We start from the raw sequence: 13,993 nt of genomic DNA on the forward strand, positions 1-13,993 counted from the left end.
GCCAAAAAATCATGAAAATTGTCATTTTTTGCCAAATTATGGCCAAAATGACCACTGCTATTGTGATTTGGCAAATGAAAGCACTTTATCTGGAATCTGTGTGCATTTTTACTTAAGACAGACCCTTTTAATTGCATGTGGCTACAAAAGCAGTCTGTTAAGGGACCATTTTCCAAAGAGTGGTCAAAATGGTCATTTTTGGTCAAAATTTGGCCAAAATGACCAAAATGGCGTGAGTACGGTCAATAAGAGTGACATTTTTGGAATCAGCGCACAATTTTACCCCGGATAAGCTTGTCAAACCTTCCCCACCAAAAATTCTGAATAAAGCCCCCTATCTCCTAGACTATAGGCCATGTGGTCAATAATTCATCAAGATGTCTATAGTTTTGTGATATGATACCTTTAAGAATACTTCCAGCAGGCATGTTTTTTTTATTTACAATAAAGCTAATACATTAATAGCTGATAAAGGGTATATGTACCTGTCAAGCTAGGAAGGGCTGTCATAGTTGCTTGATTACAGCATGAATTATATCTGGAATGCTTGCTCTTTTATTTTCACATTGTTTGTGTCTTATCATTGGCATATCTTTGTTGTGTTTTTCAGGATATGTTACTACCAAATCTTACTCAGTGGGAATCTCTTGCCAGCTCTAGTGGTCAGGATGTAATGGAGATTGTCCCACCATGGGGAAGGGTCAAGCTAGTAGATTTCAGCTACAATGATCTCAATGATATTGACAGGTCAATTGTAAGTCAAGCACTATGCCATGTACTATTTTCATTTTAGGGGATGGGGTGCTGGGGGAGTTGGGATTGTTTTACTTTACCTTTTGTTGGTATCATATCTTTTGTTGCTTAGAATAGAATGATACTTGAAGTTCGGTGTAAAGTTTTTTGAATGGCCTTGATATGCACACAAATGTGATGGCCAATTATTCCGAATGAATTTGCACTAGTTGATACTCTTGTTTTCTTCATGTATACTAGTGTGTCTTTCATCAGCAAATTTGAATGTGTGTGACTTTGAAAGTTCATTTCCCATTTATCTTCTTTTTTTTTTTATATAGTTTTAATGGAAGCATAGTGATAATTGCACTGCAGTCACTGCACATTAATATTTGGGCCACATTTCATTTCTTGATTATAATTCTTATAATAAATTTTTGAATGGGTGGGCATTTGAATTACAAACAGTGCATCTTTTTACCTTCATGTTTTTCCTAAATAAACATGAAATAATTTGAAAGCTCACAGAAATTGTTTATACTTTTGACTTTGAGTTTCACCTTTCTTGTCAAGTGTCTCTTTAAAGAGTGATCTTTTTTACATGGTATTGAACTTTGATTCTATCCAACCACTTTTTGTTATCCCTCTGATCGCCAGTGCCTCTTACCCAACGTGGAGCAGCTTGACCTGAGTCGCAATCAGTTACGATCCGTCAACCACCTTCACCATCTCTCTGCCATGACCCATCTCAATCTATCCTACAACCAACTCCACTCCCTGGATGACATGAAAACCAGACTAGGCAATGTCCATACCCTCCTACTCACCAACAATGATCTCTCCAGTCTCTATGGCTTGGCCAAGCTATACTCACTGGTCAAGCTGGACGTCAGGTCAAATATTATTGAACATGTAAGGAAGAAGGGGAAGGATGAAATGATTTATTAATAAGACAAATTAAGGGTGATATGTAGAGTAAAGACAGGACAATTGATAGAGTAAGATGTCACATATATTCTCAGAGGCTACATTACAGAGGCTGTAGATGGAGATACCCTTGCCATATATAGAAGAGCATGCCACATACTTTACTTTGTTTTTTTAGAAGTACAGAGGTAGTAAAATTCCAGTTCAAAAATTAAAGTAGTATTTTGCCAAGGTTGTATGGTTAGATTTGGTGGCAGAATCAGATGAAATGTTGGAGTTCATATTATACCAAATTGAGCAAGTTTGGAACATCTCTGTACATCTAAGAATCAGTGTAGATCATAGATACATTTCAAGCAATATTTATAAAATTTGTGGCAACTATTGATCATGGGACAAAGATGAACAGTGCATAATTTGTGCATATTAACTCTATCTCCATAGTAACAAGATGTATATATTCACCCAACAAATCAGGGAGGTGAATGGTATTACAGATGAAACTTCTTCCTTTTTGGAGTGAATGTACTTGAAATGTGACATACATGTGAGGTCAGGGGTATCAAACAATTTCAGGGATATTTCTATGTAATTTTAGTAAGCAATTCTGTATTACTGTCAAACAGTTGTCACGGAACAGTGTATCATAGAATATTTCCACTGATTCTACTTCCTATACTTAACAGGTACTAGAGGTACAACATGTGTGCAATCTACCATGTTTAGAGCATTTACTACTGAGTGAAAACCCTGTTACCAATGTGGTAGACTACAGAACAAAGGTCCTGGAGCTCTTTGAAGACCGATTTACAGAACTTAGTCTAGATGGACATAAGGCCACTGAGAAGGAGAAGGTTTGTTTGTCTTTTCCAAGGCTATAAATAATGTTTTTTAAAGGCAAAGTGTTGTTTACAGTGGAGTACTCAATGTTTATTGATAACTTGTTGAGAAGGGCTAATTTGCCAGGTCTATGAGACCCCATGTGGATTCTAACAAGTATGGAAAAGTGAAGTGAATTGTGTTTGATTAAGAACACTAAGGATTTAAGATGTCAGACCTAGTAATTATGATTCTCACTGTTGCACACTGTTAAAATGTGTCTGTCCAATTTGCTTTACCACAATGATCCCGTGCGCCTTTAAGCTTTGATGTAAATTGAAAAATGTATCCAAGTCTCATGAGAGACAGACAAAAATAGTCAGTGCCCATCATTATGAATATATTTAGGAGGGATTGCGCACCTTTGTATTACATAGCTGCACAATGTTTAAAAAAAGAGGTCTCGCAATGAGCCCAAATCTGTATATTTTGTTTCTCTTGCTGATGCTTGAATCGTGATCCCCCTCTCTCTGATTTTCTATTTTAATTGTCATTATTTTCTTGGTGTCTATATTTGAATAATAGGATACAGTCAACATTCTAAAAGCTATCAAGAAATCCAAAGATTACAGGCCTTTTGTTGGATCAAAACACAACTCACCAAAGGTATGTTTGTTTTTTATTTCTTTACATTTGAGGCACATTAATTTTACCTTGCAAGTATATGAGCTTTAGATGATTTTTAATCTAGAGAAGATAATTTAATTCATTCCACAGCTAACACATCACAGCAGGCTTAAGATATTTATGTGGTTCTAACCATGGACCTATGAAAAGATGGACGATTAACGCGAGCATTTCTTTGACCCAATGATAGTCACCGTCACCTGGTTATGCGCATCTTAATGAGAATATACAGGTGTTGTAACAATAGCAATTACCATGACTACCAAGGGTATCTGATCACTCAAAGACGGAACAGTTTCCCGGTCTTGATTTTTGTTGGCTGATCCCCTGTTTCAGTATGTGCCTTTCAGTCAATATGCTTCATATATGGATCAGCAAACTTGAGAAGCAGACGATTTTTATGATATAAAATATGATATTATTCGATCCGCTAACTACCGCTCACACATAAGGACCTCAATAACATTGAAAGATACACGATCTACACATGTTATGTGCCACGTATATCTGGAATATTATGGAGAAACTTGGGAAAATTGAATTTTAAATGGTAAACAATCAATCACGATATTGCCTCTATATTAAAATATGCAGACATTTCTCCTAATAAAACACATGGAACTAAGATTAACAAAGGTAAACAAAAACTGCACATCGATTATCCATTATTTCATTGATTTTCTATCAACTGCGCATATAATTTGTGAAATATAAATGTCCAATCACGAACTAATTCAGTCCCTTCTCACGGTGACGATCATAGGACCAAAGAAGACTAGTATGAAGAGAATGTTATTCAGATGACAATTACCGTCACCTGTTAGTGAATTCATTATCTAAGCGATGAATGTCCATCTCTTCATAGGTCCATGTTCTAACTACATGTACATGTACCTATGTCATTGTTTATGTTATCATATGAGTTTTTTGTTCACATTGATTTGACTTTGAATAGAGGGAAAGTACATCCTGGCATCAAGTAGAGTCTAATGAAATTACTGCATCTATGCAGTCTTGAGACATTTGCATTATATTTAGAATATCAATCTTATGTCAAGAAATATGCATTGAAGAGCACATATTCACATACTCTTTTGGATATGATTTCATACATTCATGCACCAGACATATTCTTATGTTTATTTTGATTTGTTTTCTTTGAAATGCTGGATTTATGCACAGAGAGTAGTTCATGAGGCAGCTATAGCTGACCCCAGTGCATCAAAACAAGCATCACCAATGGGTCCTAGTTTAACAGGTGAATAGTATAAAATACCTAACTTATTTGAGTGCAATTTTGTTTTCTTCATAGTGTACCTTGCACTTAATTGATTAGTTTTATGTACATTCTATCATGGACAAACTAGATATCTAGTGTTCTTTGTTTTTAGTTAAATTATAGTTATATTTTTGTCATTTGCACAAATCTGCATATATACTGGCATGTTGCTTTAATTGATTTATATCTAGACAACACTTTATACCAAAATATCTAAGCACTTTGAAATTTAAATGTCATAGACATTTCCAGCCAGTGTGGTTAAATGTAACTGACCTGCAGTAAGTTGAATAATCACCAAATTGAAGCAATTATTCAGACCTGATTATGATAAGTATGTTTAATTTGCATCTAACGAATTCAAATTTCTTTGGCCCCAAAAGATTTTCAGAGTTACCTGTATGTCAAATTGTATTGTTTAAAAGCTTTGTTGAATCTTCTTGATAATGATGATGACCATAATGCCCCCACAGAACTTACTGATAATGCATAATTTTATTCTTATGAGTGCATTACTATATTTCCTTAGCAGGCTTCTCTTTTATTATTTTATTTATGGTTATTGACAATCCACAATCACCAATAGGTGTTGCATAATAAATATAATTCCCATAGACTTTTAATTCCTTTGGCATAGTACATGTAGAATTTAATTTGCAATTTGAATTTCTCCCACCATTTGCATCATAATTCAATCATTTAAAGGTCAAGTCCACCTCAGAAAAATGTGTATTTGAATAAATAGAGAAAAATCAAACTAGCATAATGCTGAAAATTTCATCAAAATCGGATCTAAAATAAGAAAGTTATGACATTTTAAAGTTTTGCTTATTTTTCACAAAACAGGGATGTGCACAACTCAGTGGCATGGAAATGAGACAGTCGGTGATGTCCCTCACTCACTATTTCTTTTGTTTTTATTGTTTGAATTATACATTATTTCATTTTTTTATGGGTTTGACAATAAGGGCAAACATGACTGAACCATATAGTATTAAACAATTCTAATTCCACATGTTCAGGGAGAATTTAATCATTGTTTCACTTGAAAATGAGAAGAAAATTGGAAAATATCATTTTTCATATAATAAAATACAAAAGAAATAGTGAGTGGATGACGTTATCAGTCTCCTCATTTACATACTGACCTGGATGTGCATATAACTATTTTGTTAAATTAAACTAAACTTTAAAATGTCATAACTTTCTTATCTTACATCCGATTTTGATGAAATTTTCAGTGTTATGCTTGTTTGATTTTTCTCTTTTTATTCAAATCAACTTTTTGTTGGGGTGGACTTGTCCTTTAACTGTCTTTATCAATATTTTTCGTTCAGGAGAAAGTGCTGAATTCAAAGCTAAAGTAGAATCACTACGCAGACAAGGTGGCAAGGCATGGCTTAATATATTCAATGAGATGTCTGATCCTGCAGAAGAAGAAGCCTCAGCTGTTGTGGTAAAACAACAAGATGGGCAGAAGAATACAGATAAAGGAGCTAAGAAAGATAAAACAAAAAGGTACAATTTGCCATTTTATCTGATATTAATTGATTATAAACGAATTCAGTCTGTTTGGGGTATAGGTCCCTTTTCATACAGTGTCTTTTATTCACATGTACTGTGTTCTCGAAACTATTGGTTGTTGACATAAATAACATTTTATGCTAGTGCTATTTGTACTACTATCAGGAATTATCAAAGATAAAATAATGATTTTCCAGTACAGCTGATCCAACTGCTTCTTAAGCAGCATTATTTTAATCTTTTATTCTTTCTTAGGGCAAGATCAAGATCCCGCTCTCCACGTCCCAAGCCCAATTCAGCAACAGAAAAAACCCTCCCTGTGCAGGAAATAAAGTTAAGTCCTAAAGGATTTGCATATCATATCTTTGATGAAATTAGTCGGCACAACCAGGCAGGTATTGCAGATGTATCCACCATCTTCTTGCAGCTCACCATGTACTTCCAGGGACCTAAGCTGTTCACGTATGGTCCTCGGCATAAGGCGGCTGGAATGCCCCCTCCAGATGTCAATGGACCTACCCTAAAGGGCTACCTGGGTCAAATGAGCCCAGACGAGCAGGAGGAGTTGATAGAAGTATTAAGAAGTGTACTCAGTGGGACCCTGCAGTTGTCCAACAAGTTCCCTACTGAGGCAGAAGCAGAGGAGGTCTGGAAGCATGTCCAGACATTGTTAGGTAGAAATGATGTCATGGAGAAGGAAAAGGAGGCAGAGAATATTTTACTTGTTCCTGATAAGGAATCCGTAAGACCTGAAATTGTTGCTGAAATTGATGGAAGCAGAGAGGAAGAATCAAGGACAGGGAATGGGGATGATAGTAAAGACCAATCAGTAAATGATGTATCTTCAAAAGTCAAAGAAGTGAGCATCATTTCTGAAGCAGATGAAGAGAAGGATGAAAGGATGACAGAATCGTCTCTGCTGTGCAGTAAACCTGATGAATCCTCTCAAGCACCAATACCTCCGGAACAGCCAGTGTCCTTGAATAAAAAAGATTTTGGATTCAAAGGTATGGTATCATTACCTACCACTGCCCCAGAGGTTCCTACATTTGCGGTTGTCCCAGACTATGACCAAACAGTTATTGATCATTTATCATCCTGTGGGCTAAGAAAAGGTCTCAAGCTCTCTCCATCAATGCAATGTCTTGCCACCATGTCTACCAGTGAAATAATTAAATACTTTCATGAGAACGTAGCCCACAAAAATAGTGGTGAGAGGGAAAATCTTACCCATGTTGTGTGGACAAAGGTGATTACCTATGCTGTTCCTAAAGAGGAGGTGATGTCCTGTGTAATGCTTAGCTCTCTCGCACTGTATGTATTATCAGATCAGACATTGATGTGTCATCGGGAATCCTGGAAGACTCATCGTCGTATATCCAGTGACTCTGCGGTGCGCAAATCCAAACTCAGATCAGGAAGGCCTGATAGGCAATCTCATGCCAGTGGTGTGATCCACAGTTCTTCAGAGTTAGAGGCAAACAGAGTGTGCTGCCAGCATGTCATTTCTCTTGGCGACATAGATGAAGTGGTGGTCGGGCTCTTTGACCAAAAGATTCGTCTGACTGGACACACACCAGATGACACTTTGACCCTGATAACAAGAAATTTTAAGGAAACCCACAAGTTCCAGCAGCAGCTGATGCTGGCTCTGCCGCATCCAGAAAGTCCTTGTAAATCTGATCAGAGACCAGGGTCACCAATTGACCTCTATCAGGAAGCGATGAAAGCCAGACAAGAAGCAGTCATCACAGAATACAAGCATCCTGCAGGAGTCAAGTTTGTCTATGCTAATGAAGAAACGATCAGTGACTTAACATACCTTGTTGTAGAGAAGGTAAAGAGTCCGTCTTTTGGGATCCTTGATGTCCATCTTCTGATGTACATGCTTCTCCATCAGGTTGGTGATGTCATCAGCAACAATGAGTACGTTCCACCGTCCATCGAAACAGCATCACTTCATCCTCGATCCCTCATCATCACTAACACTCACGTGGCACTTTGCCATGAAGATCACGTGTGCTACCCGATCCCAAACTTCTCAAAGTTACTGCCAGAGAGTCCTCAATACTCAGTCAGTGATGTCCAACCTATCTTCAACCTGAAGCGACTGGTGGTCAGTGACTTCTCTTCTTGCGATATCACCCTTATATTTGAAGTCATCACTGTGGAGGTAGATATAAGCAGAGAGTACTTTACATCAGATGATCTCCAGGAAGGTGAGAAGCATCACACTCCAGACATAGTCTGGACCTTATTACTTCCTTCTCTTGAAGACAGGGAGAGGTTGATGAAAATGATTTGTGGACAATGGAGGGATAAGCATAATAAGGAACTATCTATTCAGGTTAGTGCATAAACTTAAGGAGATATGCCAAGAAACACCCGTTATTTCAGTTTCATAGTATATATATGATGAATATGTACAATATCTTCGATATTCTTATTCTGATAAATTTCAGAGATATTTATATAATCCAGAAATTTATGAATTATTTTGAAAGGAGGCCTTGTCATAATATGATTAGGTTTATGTATGTTTTCTGCAAACCAGCTGTTGTGTTGTAATGCCAAACATAGTATCTCTCAGATTTTTATCTGTTGTCATTTGTACTTTTTTTAAACAAATCTTTATAAAAATTCCAACCAAATGTATCCATATTGTATGCTAGTAATAGTTCTAGATTGCCTCTTTTGTAATTCATTTGTAATGAAAATGAAATGTAAAATGTATGCACATGTAGTGAGGTAGTTTCATCTAACATGTGTGAATAAACTTTTGTTTCTTAGACAATTCATTACTGTTTCAAAGATTTATTTAAAAAAGAAAATGGATTTTCCCTTGTAAGATATAACTTTAAAGATTAGTAATGAAGCATGCCTGATATATCACCATTACATCATATATATCAAAATCTGAGTCTGACTTAATTTGAAAACCATAGTGATTTTTGTTGATTTTGATTGGTTTTTTATTGTTTTGTTTTTTAACAAAAAAGGTTTGTAGACAATTGTATACATGTGGATACCAAGTATATTAAAATTTATGTATTCTAATTGTTTTGTTTCTTTTAATCAATGTGACCTGTATCTGTACACATGGGATGTGTGATCCCTTTGTCAAGTCTTAAGGTCAAAGTTTAAGTTAATTTTGAAGGTATTCAAGAAGGGTCTCAATTCACCTTCCCCCTCAGTAACGTGGAATTCACCATACAAAAATAAATTTAGCTGTCATCTGTAACTTTATCTGTAAGTTTGTGTGTATTATGAAATATGGGGGTTTTAATATCAAATTTTGTTCTCGTATGCATAAGCAAGACATAATTGCTACTTTTCTGACAGCGATGGGGCATCATCAACATTGAAATCATAACCTAGGTTAAGTTTTTGAAATATCATAACTTTGAAAGTACATGTATATCAATCCATTTCATGAAATTTAGACATAAGTGTAATCAGGTATCACTGATCGTATAGCACAAGTTTCAGGTCAAATGATCCAGGTCAAAGAACTTTGATCATGTTGTGGTATCAGTATTAAAATCTCAACCAAGGTTGTTATTTTGAATTTTCAAGATGACATTTAAAGTATAAGATCAAGTTTCTACTCTTTTGCATAATCTCTTGTGCAATATCAATGTCTAATCACAAACTGCTACTTTCAACTCATGGTCTAATTCAGTCAGTCCCTTAGGCGATGCGAGAGCACTGCGCGAGTGAAAAGACAATTTGTTCGCAAATTGAGAAAGAAGGTAATTTGTCTGTAAATACTATATCATTTTTTTACAGAACTCATCAATTATATTAAAAATGAATGAAATATTGCTCTTAAACACTACCCAGACTGTTACAACTAGATACTAATAAGAAAGGCTATAAAATATGTTAAGGTCTTTACTTTGGATCAACGGATCTACACTGGTAACCTATGTAGAAACAATTTTCATGAGTGATGCGCCTGCAATTTCCTTATTGAAAGCAACGCACTCACATTTGATTGAACGCAAAAAGGCCCCTACTCGAGTCTTAAAAGTCATTTTTTGCTTGCAGCTTTGATAGTTGCACTGTTTATTAATTTCTTGTCGTACACATTCATGACTTATGACTAGATCATAATTACGTGTTAGGGGGAAATGGGACAGTGTGTTCCATTTCTCCCCCTTAGTAACACAGAAATAAAAGATATCTGTGATATACTTGATGTTTTACTCACAAAAAACGATGAAAAAGTATCTAAAAAGGGGTATAAAAAAGAAACTTGCTTATAACTTACCTGTAGAGCTGTAGAGTAGCTCATATATCTGTTTTGAGCTATACCTAGGCACACCTTTTTACTGATGTAACCGGCTTGCTGATTGGCTAATTATTTTTCAAGTTACAAGAGTGTCCCATTTCTCACCGGTCTCCCCTATATTTCTTAATAATTTTATATTTCAGAATGTTTCTTTTTTTTAAATAGCAGATGACAAAAGAGTGGGTATGGTACTAAGGGCTTTTCTACACTCACACGGCGAAATGACGGACATGGTACATGTAGGATCAAAGTACATAAATGTGAAGAATACATTGACAGTTAAATGTTAGGGAATTCACCATTGACTGTCCATCTCTCTTAGTAGCTTGTATTGTAGGTGCCATCATCCCACAAATAATTAGCATAATATGATAAGAGTCGAAAATTCAGCCCCACTAGCAGTACCAATTTATGCTGGCGAAAAAGGCTAGCATACATTGATAAGACCAGTATACAGTGAAAAGTTTAGGGGGAATTTTGTAGTCTTTGTGTTTTGCATTGCTGTATGATGATGTCATGTTTGTTACATGATGTGTCATTGTATATTGGCTTTGTTGGCTTGACTGCTCACAACATAATATACTTGTAGGTGAGCCTCCCCAATATATATTGTCAAGTATATAATAGTAGATGGTTTTGGTCACAGTTAGTAGTTACAAAGTGAAAAATATATATTAATTATTCAGCTCTTTGTATCATGCTAGATGTTGGATTTTTCCACACAAGAATTTAGCAAATTATTTGTTCTGCAGAAATCATGATGAAGTCACATTGTAATCCATGGTGAATTTGTACGATGTATGAGTACATGTTATTGGCAAATAGTAACATATTATGCCAAATGCCAAACATGAAACTGTGCAATCTACTGCATGTTTATGTTTTTATCTGTTTATTTTTACTGTCTGATTTCATGAAGTGTTTTCATTTACTTTAGTTATCATCAAGTAACATCTTGTAATATGGAGTGATTGTTTGCAACTACTATCTGAAATTAAACGGGCTTATCACCTATAAATATATTCTGAGATTGGAGGAAATCCATTTCTTAGTATCTCACTTCGAGCATGTCCAATATTTTAAAGACTGTTACGATTGGAGATGTCTTAGCGGCAGTTCTCAGATGTTGCATCCCAAAGACATGCCCGCACTTTTCAAGATTATTTGACACACACTTTGAGGCGTCTCTGAATAATCTGGAATTTGCTGTGCCTCATTGAGAGTGCAAACCATTTTTTTTTAGATGATGCGGCTGGGTCTGTGGCGAGATGTTGCATCTTGATACTTCTGTGAAGCATAATATGAAGGTAAAAACAAATTACATACATGAAATCTGTACCCGGCATTTTTGTCTCGCCTGCGTAGCGGAGCGAGACATAGGTATCACTATTTCCGGCGTCGTCGTCGTCAACAATTGTGTTGTACACCCAATAACTTTCTATAGCTTCGAGGTGGGATCACCAAATTCATACCAGAGGTCCATCTCCTGAAGGCACAGGTCAAGTTCGAATATGAGTCGAATTTGAATAAGGTCAATGAACTTTCCATGACTGGCACTGTGCTATGTTGTACACATAATAACTTTCTATATCTTCGAGGTGGGATCACCAAATTCATACCAGAGGTCCATCTCCTGAAGGCACAGGTCAAGTTCGAATATGAGTCGAAATGTGAATAAGGTCAAAGGTCAATGAACTTTCCATGACTGGCACTGTGCTGTGTTGTACACACAATAACTTTCTATAGCTTCGAGGTGAGATCGCCAAATTCATAACAGAGGTCCATCTCTTGAAGGTGCAGGTCAAGTTCAAATGTGAGCCGAATTTGAATAAGGTCAAAGGTCAATGAACTTTCCATGACTGGCACTGTGCTGTGCTGTACACACAATAACTTTTTATATCTTGAAGGTAGGATTGCCAAATTCATACAAGAGGTCCATCTCCTGAAGGCACAGGTCAAGTTCGAATATGAGTCGAATTTGAATAAGGTCAAAGGTCAATGAACTTTCCATGACTGGCACTGTGCTGTGTGGTACACACAATAACTTTCTATAGCTTCGAGTTGGGATCGCCAAATTCATACCAGAGGTCCATCTCCTGAAGGCACAGGTCAAGTTCGAATATTAGTCGAATGTGAATAAGGTCAAAGGTCAATGAACTTTCCATGACTGGCACTGTGCTGTGTTGTACACACAATAACTCTATATCTTGAAGGTAGGATTGCCAAATTCATACAAGAGGTCCATCTTTTGAAGGTGCAGGTCAAGTTCAAATGTGAGTTGAATTTGATTAAGGTCAAAGGTCAATGAACTTTCCATGACTGGCACTGTGCTGTGTTGTACACATAATAACTTTTTATATCTTCGAGGTAGGATTGCCAAATTCATACAAGAGGTCCATCTCTTGAAGGTGCAGGTCAAGTTCAAATGTGAGTTGAATTTGATTAAGGTCAAAGGTCAATGAACTTTCCATGACTGGCACTGTGCTATTTTGTACACACAGTACATTTCTATAGCTTCGAGGTGGGATCGCCAAACTCGTAACAGAGGTCCATCTCTTGAAGGTGCAGGTCAGGTTCGAATGTGAGTTGAATTTGATTAAGGTCAAAGGTCAATGAACTTTCACACTACTTTGTTCCTCTAGTGACATGAACTTTATAATTTGATACTTTTTAACACTAACATTTTACTTCAGATCTCAGTACTCTCTATACCTGAACCAGATTTTGTATTTTACTTGTTTATTCTTTAAAAACTGTTGTTATTTATTAAATGAGCTATAGTTCTTGGCACCATTTATAATATTCACACACATTTGCCAATGGTACAATAGAAAAGCTGTCAAAGTTTCTTAAATGTTACCCTTCAGATTTGACATGCAGTCTCTTCATGACTGCAATATGCAGGCGAGACAATGCTTGGCGAAGTTGGCGTTTGCCTTGTTATTGTTTATGCAAGTTGAAATACGAGATTCAGGATTTTATGAATGCATGTTTTGTAGTTTTATACTTAATTTATTATTATACTCTAATTTATTAGCAGATATATCGACAAGGTTAGAGATTGCTTCTGATGTTTTTTTTAAATGAAGATCAGCTTATTTAATAGTTATTTTATTTATTTCATTGGGAACAAGATGCATATTATAATGTGTTTAATGATTACCAAGTTTTGTGAAACTGCTTCTGTGAAGAAAAAAATCTGTTGTGCGCACAAGTGAGTAGCGATCTAGGCATACATAAAAGTAATGTTGTATAAACTGTCATCAATTTTAATTTCATACACATTTTCTTTATAATATAGATATTTTATGTCGTTCCAATAGTGACCTGTATATACAAAGTTTTATATGCAATGTTATTAAACTTTATATTTACCAGACGATTATCTCTTGTTCAGGCTTTTATTTCTTTGATACCGAGTGGTTGTAAATTGTGTTGCTATATGGGGAGAGAAGGTACTGAGAATGGGGAGAGGGGTTTTATTTTGGGTTCATATTAATTCTCATCAGGGGAGAGTTTCATGAAAGGACTTGTCAGACATTTTATCTGACAGGTCTTGTTTTATCTGAAAGTTACCATAGTGACAATGCTTCTAAGCCAATTAGAATCAAGGAAAGATGTCAGATCTGACAACTTGTATGAAACTCTCTTTAAACTGAACTCTCTCTCAACTTTCTTCTTCCATGCAGCTCAATAACACATTAACAAAATATTGAATTCAAACTGGAAAG

At 36.0% G+C, this 13,993-nt stretch overlaps 1 protein-coding gene across 1 annotated transcript in view; it reads left to right on the forward strand.

The window, feature by feature from the left end:
* The window catches only part of LOC129257324 (nischarin-like), a 35,971-nt gene extending 22,330 nt beyond the window's left edge, over positions 1-13,641 (forward strand). The window contains exons 7-13 of the mRNA XM_054895623.2: positions 611-754; positions 1,390-1,644; positions 2,346-2,513; positions 3,064-3,144; positions 4,348-4,423; positions 5,782-5,962; positions 6,224-13,641. Coding sequence (XP_054751598.2) covers positions 611-754; positions 1,390-1,644; positions 2,346-2,513; positions 3,064-3,144; positions 4,348-4,423; positions 5,782-5,962; positions 6,224-8,327 — 3,009 coding nt within the window. The 3' untranslated portion in view covers positions 8,328-13,641. The remainder of the gene's footprint in view (positions 1-610; positions 755-1,389; positions 1,645-2,345; positions 2,514-3,063; positions 3,145-4,347; positions 4,424-5,781; positions 5,963-6,223) is intronic.
* Positions 13,642-13,993: the final 352 nt, after the last annotated feature.

The sequence above is a fragment of the Lytechinus pictus genome, chromosome 3, assembly GCF_037042905.1.
Source record: "Lytechinus pictus isolate F3 Inbred chromosome 3, Lp3.0, whole genome shotgun sequence".
Lineage (NCBI taxonomy): Eukaryota > Metazoa > Echinodermata > Echinoidea > Temnopleuroida > Toxopneustidae > Lytechinus > Lytechinus pictus.